Source organism: Polypterus senegalus, chromosome 11 (genome assembly GCF_016835505.1).
Source record: "Polypterus senegalus isolate Bchr_013 chromosome 11, ASM1683550v1, whole genome shotgun sequence".
In the NCBI taxonomy this organism is placed as follows: Eukaryota; Metazoa; Chordata; class Cladistia; order Polypteriformes; family Polypteridae; genus Polypterus; species Polypterus senegalus.
In genome coordinates, this window is record NC_053164.1 from 937,094 (window position 1) to 948,504 (window position 11,411).

The 11,411-nt window shown below is 37.9% G+C and overlaps 1 protein-coding gene across 2 annotated transcripts in view; it reads left to right on the plus strand.

Moving 5' to 3' along the window:
- LOC120538644 (protein Smaug homolog 2) overlaps nt 1-11,181 on the plus strand; it is a 107,094-nt gene extending 95,913 nt beyond the window's left edge. For both annotated transcript variants that reach the window (XM_039768024.1, XM_039768025.1), the window contains exon 12: nt 8,480-11,181. In XM_039768024.1, the coding sequence (XP_039623958.1) occupies nt 8,480-8,508 (29 nt within the window). In that variant the 3' untranslated portion in view covers nt 8,509-11,181. The remainder of the gene's footprint in view (nt 1-8,479) is intronic.
- The last annotated feature ends 230 nt before the right edge of the window (nt 11,182-11,411 follow it).

Below are 11,411 nucleotides of genomic sequence, written 5' to 3' on the forward strand. Positions count from 1 at the left end.
TCACCCATACTGCTAAGTTTAGTTCTGGGAACTTGAAGAGTGTTGGTATGCACAGAGCGGAGGGTGCGTGAGGAAGTATGAGGGATAAGGAGTTCCTGTAAATACAGGGGAGCAGATCCATAAATGCACTGATGGGTAAGGAGGGAAAACTTGTTTTCAATTCTAAGTGGTAGAGGGAGCCAGTGAAGGGTTTTCAAGATAGGAGTGATGTGGTTATGCTTTCGCACCCTCATCAGGATCCTGGCAGCGCTGTTCTGAATGTACTGGAGTCTCTGGATACTCTTGCCAGGAATCCCAGTGAGGAGCGCATTACAGTAATCCAGCCTGGACGAGACAAAGGCATGGACAAGCCTCTCTGCATCTGCCAGGGTAATTGTTGGACGGAGTTTAGCAATGTTCCTGAGATGGTGAAAAGATGACTTACAGAGATGTTTAATGTGGGTGTCAAAAGTTAGTTGAGAATCCATTTTAACACCCAAGTTTGTAACAAATGTAGAAAGAGGTATCTTTTTCCAGAAAAAGTGATACTGGTGATGGTAGTGGAACGAAGCTGGTGTGGTGTGCCAACTAAAATGGCTTCTGTTTTAGATCTGTTTAGTTGAAGGAAGTTGAGCCTCATCCATGCCTCTATTTCCTCCAAACAAATAGTCAGTGTAGACTCAACTAATGTTGCCTGTTGCAAAAATATCTTTCAACCCAAACCCTTTCTCACAAGTTGCTGCTTAGAAACATATAAATGTAGAAATAAACAAATGTACAAAGACAATAACAATATGTGTTCCTCATTATTAATTTTGATTACAGTATAGTTCATACAGAATTGTTGATCATAGGTTAAGTAATGGGCCATCCTCTCCTCTTCTGAAGAGTTTTGAAATTAGATATCAGAGTATGTCATGGTCACTTAAAGACCTTGAAACCTATAAAATGTTAACAGAGGCACATAAATCAGAACATTTTCTGATTTGTAGGAATATTCACTATGTTAACTTATAAAAAGTATAAAGTAGACAATATACTCTGCAAGACAAATTAAAGCCCCATCGCATTGATATGCTCAAATTATAACATTTGGCTGGCTAATCCACCTATCCTTCAGAAACAGTCTCTGAATGTAGTAAACATATTAAAAAATCAGCATTTGACAGATTTCCTTTGCTAACTCGGGACAGTTCATTACAACAACAACAACATTTATTTATATAGCACATTTTCATACAAAAAAAATGTAGCTCAAAGTGCTTTACATAATGAAGAATAGAAAAATAAGAGACACAGTAAGAAAATAAAATAAGTCAACATTAATTAACATAGAATAAGAGTGAGGTCCAATGGCCAGGGGGGACAGAAAAAAAAAAAACTCGGCCGGAGAAAAAAAAATAAAATCTGCAGGGATTCCAGGCCATGAGACTGCCCAGTCCCCTCTGGGCAATCTACCTAACATAAATGAAACAGTCCTCTTTGTATTTATGGTTTTCACGGAAGGATTTGATGATGATGATCACGTGGACTTCTGGCTTTTAGTCCATCAATGCTGGGGCATCATGGTGCTTTGAGTAGATTGGTGGTGGCACAGGCCGCCACCACAGAGAAACCGGAAAAAGAAACAGAAGAGAGAGTAGGGGTCAGTATGGATTTTAGAGCAATCCATGAATAGTTATTATGATGAATTGAACATATAGAGTATGAAGATAAACTGAAGTTATAAAAAGGCCATGTTAAAGTAATGTGTTTTCAGCAGTGTTTTAAAGTGCTCCACTGTATCAGCCCGGCGAATTCCTATTGGCAGGCTATTCCAGATTTTAGGTGCATAACAGCAGAAGGCTGCCTCACCACTTCTTTTAAGTTTAGCTTTTGGAATTCTAAGGAGACACTCATTTGAAGATCTAAGGTTACGATTTGGAATATAGGGTGTCAGACATTCCGATATATAAGATGGAGCGAGATTATTTAAGGCTTTGTAAACTATAAGCAGACTTTTAAAGTCAATTCTGAAAGACACAGGCGACCAGTGTAGCGACATCAAAACAGGAGAAATGTGTTCGGATTTTCTTTTCCTTGATAGGATTCTAGCAGCTGCATTCTGCACACGTTGCAAATGATATATGTCTTTTCTAGGTAGTCCTGAGAGCAGTGAGTTACAGTAATCTAATCGACTAAAAACAAAAGCGTGAATTAATTTCTCAGCATCTTTCAATGATATAAGAGGTCTAACTTTAGTTATGTTTCTAGGTGAAAAAATGCTGTCCTAGTGGTCTGATGAATATGTGATTTAAAATTCAGGTTACAGTCAACGGTTACCCCTAAGTTTTTTACTTCCGTCTTAACTTCTAATCATAAGTTTATTTCTGATAACCTCACTGAATCCGTTTTTGCCAATCAATACAATTTCAGTTTTCTCTTTAGTAATTTTCTCAAGTTAAATATTCGTCCATTCAGAAATACCAGTAAGACATTGTGTTATTGATTCGAGAGAGCCGGTGTCATCAGGTGCTACTGATAAGTACAGATGTGTTGTCATCAGCATAGCTGTGGTAGCTGACGTTGTAACTTGAGATAATCTGACCTAACGGGAGTTTATAGATTGAGAAAAGAAGCGGACCTAGGATTAGGTAATGTGGGACCCCAGGTAGCGTTCTCCATATTTCTTTTTTGGGCTAATCCATTTGCTTTTTACTGCTACTGCCAACTGAATTGCAATCTTATTAAGAAGCATTAAATATATGGGGCAGTAAACCTTGATGTTGTTCACTGTTAACACTCCAAAGTCAAAATGAAAACTCTAAACCCTCTTCCTGCTTTCCCTGATGTCTTTGTGCAGAATATTTTGCAAATGCAGATTTCAAGTATGGTGGGTCCTTGATTCATAAAGTATGTAGTTGGGCCTTCTATACTTAACCAAAAGGAGTTTGAGAAGCACACTGTTAAAATCCCTTTTGTTTTTCAGACCTTTTTATATCTTTCATTTCCAGATAAACAGTGACGTGGCCCTTCGTTAGGTCCCTTAAAAAAATCTCTGTTACACATAATGATAGAGCAGTATTTGCACATTCCTCTTGTGTCATGTTAGTTGGGTTTGATTTCAGTATTGGACCACTCACTTGCATCAGTTTTATCTCCCTAATTTAAAGCTAATGCAATGTTGCTGGGACATTGTGCTTTGAATTGTTGTCTTGTTGAAACATCCATTTCTATAACACCTGTTTGTCTAGTTTTTTAATAAATTGTACCCAATTCATTTTTGACAATATTGCTAATCTTGGCCACTGACCAGCATCCCCAGAACACAATGCTGCTCTCACCATACGTTAGTACAGTACAGTAAATGTAATGTAAAAGCAGGCAGGTACGGGCACCCTTAGCCCCAATGAAGGCATTAGGAGTCTCAGGATAAGCAGCAGAATCAAGATTTACACAACAAAGATTCGCTACAGATGCAATGAGAGAGCAGCCTTGTGCAGCTCTACATTTATTACTGTTCTTATCACACAAGACGTTATTTATCCTCATCTGCCTCTTAACATTCCCCTGCTTTAGTTCTTCCCCTAGTTAATTCCTCTATTATTTCTCATTTAAGGGGGTGTCAAACCCCTCTCTGTCCATCATGTGTGTCTGACAAGGCCTAACTGTACTCCCTACTAGCTCTGCACTTGCTACTATTAGTTACAGCCAAAGAGTTCACATTCCCTCTCTAGGCAAGGGGCCCCATCCTTCCTCTGCACATCTAACCCTTGGCTTATGAACTATCGGTGGTTTCTAGTTCATAAAGAATAATACAAAATATGAAGACAGAAGTCTTTTTAATCTTAACTCTTACATCTTAATGCTTAGTTAAATATGGTATTTACTTTTCTCATGTGCTTGTAATATTTTGTAGTACATAGAGATTACCAATTTTAAGTATACATTTTTCTGTAGTAACTGGGTTGCTCCTGTAGGTTTGGAACTGATGTAGTGTAGTATAGCAGGTATGGAACTGCCTCTAAACTATATTTTCCAGTTCCATTCCTGTTTTTGTTCCTTAACATGACCACAAGCAAATCACTTGACCTCCATGTGTTGTACACAGAGCTTGAAATTCATCTTGGAAACTGGGGGTTAGTGGTTTCTGACTTGGTGGAGTGAAAATGTGTTGGTGGGGTAGAAGGGACCCAGTTTAAAAATACTTATATATTACTAATTCACTTTTTTTTTTTAAGTCAGACCTTATTCTTTCTGATGTTTGCAGGAATGTATAAAAATTTGAGTAAATATCTTTCAAATAGTTATTTCTACTATTTTAACTTTAACTAAATAATTTAATTTTCCAGTTTGAGATTTCCACACATATTTAGCCAAAACACAATCTTGCAAAAAATTAAAAAAATAAATATATATATATTTTTTTTTAAATATTTTCATCTATACTATGCTGTTTTTCCTGCCAGAGTATCTTTAAAGCAGTTGAATGCCATCTTAAGGCTGAGAGTGTGAAAACTGTTACAGTAATCCCTCCTCGATCGCGGGGGTTGCGTTCCAGAACCCCCCTTGAAAGGTGAAAATCCACGAAGTAAAAAGCATATGTTCATATGGTTATTTTTATATATTTTAAGCCCTTATAAACTCTCCCACACTATTATAAACATTTCCCACACAGTTATACAGTGTAAACCCTTTGTATTCTCTTAGATATTAGGTAAGATTCGTTGAAATTATGTATGTAAACACACTGTTTATATACAGTAAACCTAAATATTTTTTTAAATATATCAAGCGTCTCCGATATCACATATGTTACAGCCATTACGACAGACAGGCCACCAGAAATAAATACGTACAATGCAAGAAAAATTGTGTACAGTAAATACTGTACGTAGCAAATTAATTATGGTTACTCACCAACAATGACACGACATCTTGTCCGATAACGATGAGTTTAGTTTTACTGCACAACAAAGGAGAGCGTTACAGCCCTTCTAAAGGAGCCTCTTCAGGCGATTGTGTAGCACCGCTGTTGTTCTTCTTCCGGCAGTCTTCAATCCAAATAACTAAAGCAGATTCCATCTGGATTACCGCCTTATTACATCCACTTACAACTCATTTTGCGCTCTGGTTAAAGGACACTGCGGCAATAGATCTTATATTCTTTTCCTCCTTTTTAAATAAAAAGAATTGTGGACTCATTGTTGCCGTAATGGCAGCCTGCAGCAATGTGTAGCTGTTCCCTTCCTTTAACATAACCAAAACTTTTGCCTTTTCGGCAATCGTTAGCATCTTCCATTGGCACTTGGGCACGGCCCCTGAACAAGTAGCGGGAGTAGATTGTTTTGGATCTATAATGAAGGGCTTGACTATGCACAAAGATAAGCACAAAAGAGCAAAGTTAACTCTTTACACAGCAAAACACGTTGATGCTGAACGAGCGAGACGAGACTTCCTGGTTAAAGCAGTGGAATCAAATTCTGCGCTCTGTCGCTGAACCAATCAGCACACAGGAACTTAACTGCGTGCTCGGATTGGGTAGCTTCTCAGCCATCCACCAATAGCGTCCCTTGTATGAAATCAACTGGGCAAACCAACTGAGGAAGCGTGTACCAGAAGTAAAAAGACCCATTGTCCGCAGAAACCCATGAATCAGCGAAAAATCCGCATTATATATTTAGATATGCTTACATATAAAAGAAAATAGAGTGAAGCGGCGAAAGTCGAAGCGCAATTTAGCGCGGGATTACTGTAATTTAAGAAATTTCAAAATCTGCGTTTAGTTAAAATATCATTTATAATTATATTTAATATGTCATTGGCTAAGGTGGCACAGTACTGCAGACTCTTTAGCTCTGCCAATTTACCGATCCAGAGTACTTGGTCAAACACCTGATTGGCAGAGTTTGAATGTTCTATTTGTGTCTTTTTTTTTTTTCTCCTGACTACACCAGTTTTCTTCTCATTTTCTTAAAGACTTGTATGTTTGACTAAATGGTCCCAGTGTGGGTCTGTACGTGAGTGGACCTTGCAATACATTGGTACTCTGTTACATGCCCTTTTCCTACATTGTACTCAGTACTGTCAGAGCAGGCTGTTTCTACCTGCTCCTCTGAATTGGAGTAAACGTGTTTAAGAACAATTGACTTTATTAGTTTTCCAGTGAACATATTTCCTTTGAGATTATTGAGAACTGTTGCCAAAGCCAAAAGCCATTTATAAAAAGAATGTAAAGGTGAACTGTGGCATCAGAGGTTAAAACATCCTACAAAGTTCTTATCTTTATTTTTATATGTCCTTATTCTCAGAGTTGAGAGGTGGCAGCCAATTCTACAGTCAATTTTCCGCAGTTATCCTTGAGCATTGTTTATTTTTTGTGTGTCATAGATTTTTATTTTAATTATTCAGGTTTAAAGATACATATTAGAGACATATTAAAGAAAAGATGATTACAAGCGGCTGTAAGACTAGTCACAATGCACCTATGAATTGACAGTGGTCAACTTCATTAAATAAGTGCAGCGAAACTGAGTATGATTTCACTAAACAATCCAAATCAATTTCCTGAATTTATGCATTGATTTGAGTGCAACAATGTTCTTCAACCTGTTTTAGCCTTTGGTTTAACTAGGTTTAGTCCGGTTGTTAGGCTCAGTTTAAATACTAGGCATAATAAAGACGGAGGAGCAGCTTCAGCGACAGACTGCTGTCACTGTCCTGCTCCACTGACAGGCTGAGAAGATCATTCCTCCCCTACACCTATGCGACTCTTCAATTCCACCTGGGGGGGTTTAAACTTTAATATTATACAAAATTGTCTGTCTGTTATACCTTCATTGTTATCACTCTTTAACTTAATGTTGTTCTTTATCAGTATGCTGCTGCTGGAGTATGTTAATTTCCCCTTGGGATTAATAAAGTATCTGTCTGTCTGTCTGGCTCAGCTCCACTGAAGAGCTGTGATGGTGTGTGTTGGCTCCATGCCCCCTCTCTTGTGTGGGAGGTTTTTGGACCCGACACTGTCAATAACGTAACCATATGAGCTTGGCAGATGCAGACAAAACAAAGAAAGCAATGGGATGATGTAAAGGTGCTCAGTGCTTTTATTAAAAACCAACTAAGCAAAAGTGTTCCAATGTTAAATGAATAATCTGTTAAAATAAAAAGTGAATTAGTAGAGGTTAAAAAACAGCTCAAAAAATATTCCTTTAAAAGTGATGAGGTTAAAAACCAGAGACAGTCTATAAAAAAAACTGTGAGCACCAATGCTTCCCTATAACCTGGCATCTCCTCCCCTTATCCTGTCCAGACCTTGCAGAAGGAGGAGACGCCCGCTGACGGGTGTAGTCAACCTTCTTATCTTGGCACTGTTCCCTTCCACAATTCCTTTAGCGTCTGCAGGGCAACCTGACGAGCCCCACACATCACTCCCACTGCTCACCTTCGACCCTTGAGAGGAGATGCCATCACTCAGGCTGCTCCTACTCCCAAGAAAGAGCTCAGTAAGAGTGCCCTTTTCACCGCCTCCAGCTCCCATGGCCTTGAGGCTCACTCCCGACTACCTGCCTCACTCCATAAGCTCAAGCTCATCTCTGTCTCTCTGTCTTTCTTTAACTTTTACCCTCCTTTTCTTTTTTCTTGGTCACTGGCCAATCCATTTTCCTCTTGACCTCCGATCTGCCTTCTTTTCTCTTTTTTTTCCCTCTCCTCACACTCAAACTTTCTCTTTTAAGACAGAGACATGGCACACCTGCAGCAATCAGCAGCTCCTGGTGCCAGTTATGGTCACGGGCGATCCTGCACCTGTGCACATAGTGCAGGACCATCCACTCCTGCATTGTACACAGGAACCACTCTCACCATGCTGTCATGCCCCCACACAAAGATGCAATTGTGGGAATTATTTATTTAAAACATGCCAACCAACTGAAGATCTCATTTTACCACAAGAGCCGATTGCTGAACTCCACAGTTGCCTACTCTGGTCAAGAACAACTGCAGCACGTAATGACATCCTGCACATAAGAGCTTTGCAAAATGTCAACAGTTAGGGAAAAATGTAATAAATAAGTATTCTTGTAACAGGCAAAACAGATTGCTTGCCACATAAATACATGCAGGAAATTTGTGCATAGAAAAATTACAACATTAGTGTGGAGTAACCACCATCTTGTGCCACATTTCAAGCCTTAGTTATGTATAGTTTTAAAGTTCCTGTGGATTGTGTTTGATAGTCTGTAAGTTTTAGCATTGTAGATAAAGTGGAAATATTATGAAAGTATGAGCCTTATTGGTATACATCCCAGTATGCTGTGTTATTGCGTGATAGATATTTTTACAGTCTAGCATCAGCTGTAAAGTCTTTCACAAAATGTCTTGTGTGCTTCCCATTTTTGCATACGTTACCTGCAGTGTCAACAATTTAACTTGAAAAAGCTGCCCTTTACATGGCATATTTATATAGTACCCATTATTTGCCATTTATATATACGTTGACAATTTATCTATTTCTTTACAGATGGAATGGATCGGACGTCAACGATCTAAAAAAACAAGATGCCCAGAGAAGAAAATGAGCTACACTTTATATAAAAATAAACACTTTTGAGTCCTGCACGGCTTCCCAACACAGGAGCTTGAGGACATTCACCCTTCAGAGTACGGAAAATGGTCACTACAGAAAAGAAAAAAAAACTGTGTATATGTTCTCTGATATTTTTCTACTTTATTATACTTAATAACTAAGGTTTATTATAAAAATACAGATTACTACAATTTAAGAGCAAACTGCGGCAGAGAGAGTGAGTTTGAATACTCTGATTTAACATGATTAGTAATTCATTATATACATTATTGTCTCCTATGAAATGAGGTAATTATATAAAAAAAAATATATATATATATATATATCCACAGCTGTGCCCCAAGGTTCCTGGCAGTGTTAGTACATTGTGCTGGTCATAAACTGTGAGGTATGGAAAACAAGGCCATACTTGTTAAGAGAGCAAGTGCCATTTAAATATGGTGAAATATCTTACGTGTTTATGGTGCTTTTAAAAGTTGATAACCCTGAGTATTCTATTTATTTTTCTCCTCACCTCAGATTGTGTGCTTCCCCATTTGTGCATTACAAAAAAATATCAGAGGCCAAACAGGCCGACTCATGTCTGCATTTTGGTTGCATTTAATTTTCAGCCCATCTTTCCTAATGTCTATCTTTGTACTGATGTGTCCCTTGTTCCTTAGTAGGATGTGGCTTCTTGACGTCAAACAAGTTCTCATTTCTTTTGTTACACAGTAGAGTTTAAAGTCAGGTATTTCATGCCCTTTAAAACCTACCTTCTGACAAACACAATTCACCATACATCAGTTTTCCTCTTTGCGATTTTGGTTATTGGGTATAAATACATCTCAGTCTTTAAATCTATAAAATAAAAGATCAAAACTTTATGCAGAAACAAATTCTGTTAGCTTGCTGGTGACCCACTGCATGTTGATTGACTTTTGAATTGAATCTTCTTCTTGCAATTGTAGGATGCATCAAGCCACTGGGGTAAGGAGTACACTTGAAGTGGTGTTAGTTGGGCATCTTTGTTTAGTGCATGTTTTTAAAGAGCAGTACTTGATATGACAGTTGTCTGGTCAAATTCTGAGGTCAGTGTTAGTTATTTTATGGCAAGTTGTACTTGTTTGGTAGCAAGAAACCAACGGTTACTTAAACATTAACCCTTACACAGATGATTAGTTTAGTTGGCATGCTTTCATCATTATGAATTTTAAATTATTTTAATGGTATAGAAATTAAATCTTTTTCCAAATTAATTTTTGTTTTGTGTTTTTGAACAGTTTAATTAAATTTCTGTTCAATATCTACATAGATGATTGTTTCTGTCTAGACACAATTTCACTTTTGTTGAGACCAGTAAATAACTACCTGTTCAGTTCACAGATTTCTCCTTAGCCAGTGTATTTTGCTTTATATAAAGAAGCACAAGGAGAACACCCTGTCACCTCATTTTCCATATCATTTTTTTCTATGGGTTCACTCTGAGCTTTTTTGCTACACTTGAAACTGGGAGGTCTGATTCCTGTACTACTTCAGCCAGCTGTTGAGTGCATTTGTCTGAAATGTTGAAGTTAATAGCTGAGTTTTAACAAGAAGCCCATCATTTAGCCTACACCCAGTTAAAAAGAAGCATTGTTTGTCACATAAATCTGCAGTTCCTATTCAGTCCCACTGCCCGCCTCACATGATACAGTATAAATTAGAATGTGTCAGTCCTATAGAAACTACACCTCAGAAGCATTTTAAGGGAAATCAAGGGTTTATGTGTGCAAAACAAAGCATCTTTCCAGATCTGTGACTTCCCCACAATAACGCTTAAAGCTTGTGCCTACCTCTGTTCAACTGGATGCTAGAGACTGACTCATCAGGGTTTGTTTTTGTTTTCCTCTTCCTTTAAGATGGTCAAAGTGAGGTCCACAGGTGTTGTGTGTTGAGGTGATGCTGTGCAAAGAGATGGCTTGGATTCTTTGGACTGCAGTAGTGATGTTGAATGCTCAGGTTTACCCATTTAATAGAGAGGAGTGGGCCAATGGAGTGGTCACTTGTGGGCAGAAGAATTTGTGTAATGACTGAGTAGAATCTTATACTGAAGTGTACCTCTGTTTTATTTCTGCATTTCTTTCCATAACATATGCAACAAATAATGAAATCAGACATTAGTGTCCAATGCAAAAGCCTCTAAATGCTTCAATTTAGATATCTTTGTCTGTTGCTGCATTTTTATTACGCTCGGTAATTTCAGAAATCTGCTGCTTTTACTTTTGGCCATTGTTCAGGAGGAAAGGTAGCCATGATGTGCAAATAAAAACTTCATAAATGTGAAGTTGCATGAAATTATTATGCATGTCTTGTTTTAAAAGCTGCATTTAAGCAGATTCTTATCAGTGAAGGGGGAAATGTTGTTATCCATTTCAAAGTTCCAGAAATCAGTTGAGATGTCAGGTTGTGTAAGGTGAATAGGAATGTAGTTTTAGAGAGACAGCAGCAAGTTGATTTGAGGGAATCACCTTGTGGACACACACACCTACTGTTTTTGCAAGTGTCATTTGTGGGCTTTGTTTCTTGTTCAGTCTGTTTTTCCTGTACCATCTAATCCCACCTTTGTTTTGTGTAGTGACAAATAAAAAAAAAAAAAATATTTTGCTTCAGTAATTGCAGACCAGTTAGCACATTAAATGTGTTTTTTACTTTGTATTTCATACACATAGGCCATCCCCTATCACCCCCAGGTGTAATGCTAGTTACTTTTAACAGGGACCCTCATTGTGGTTTTGCACAATTCTTTTGGGGAAACTAACATTATCTCTTTCTATGTGTGTGGACATTTGATCTTGCAACACAAATAGACATTTCATATGCTTTAATGGCAGATTCAGAATGGTTG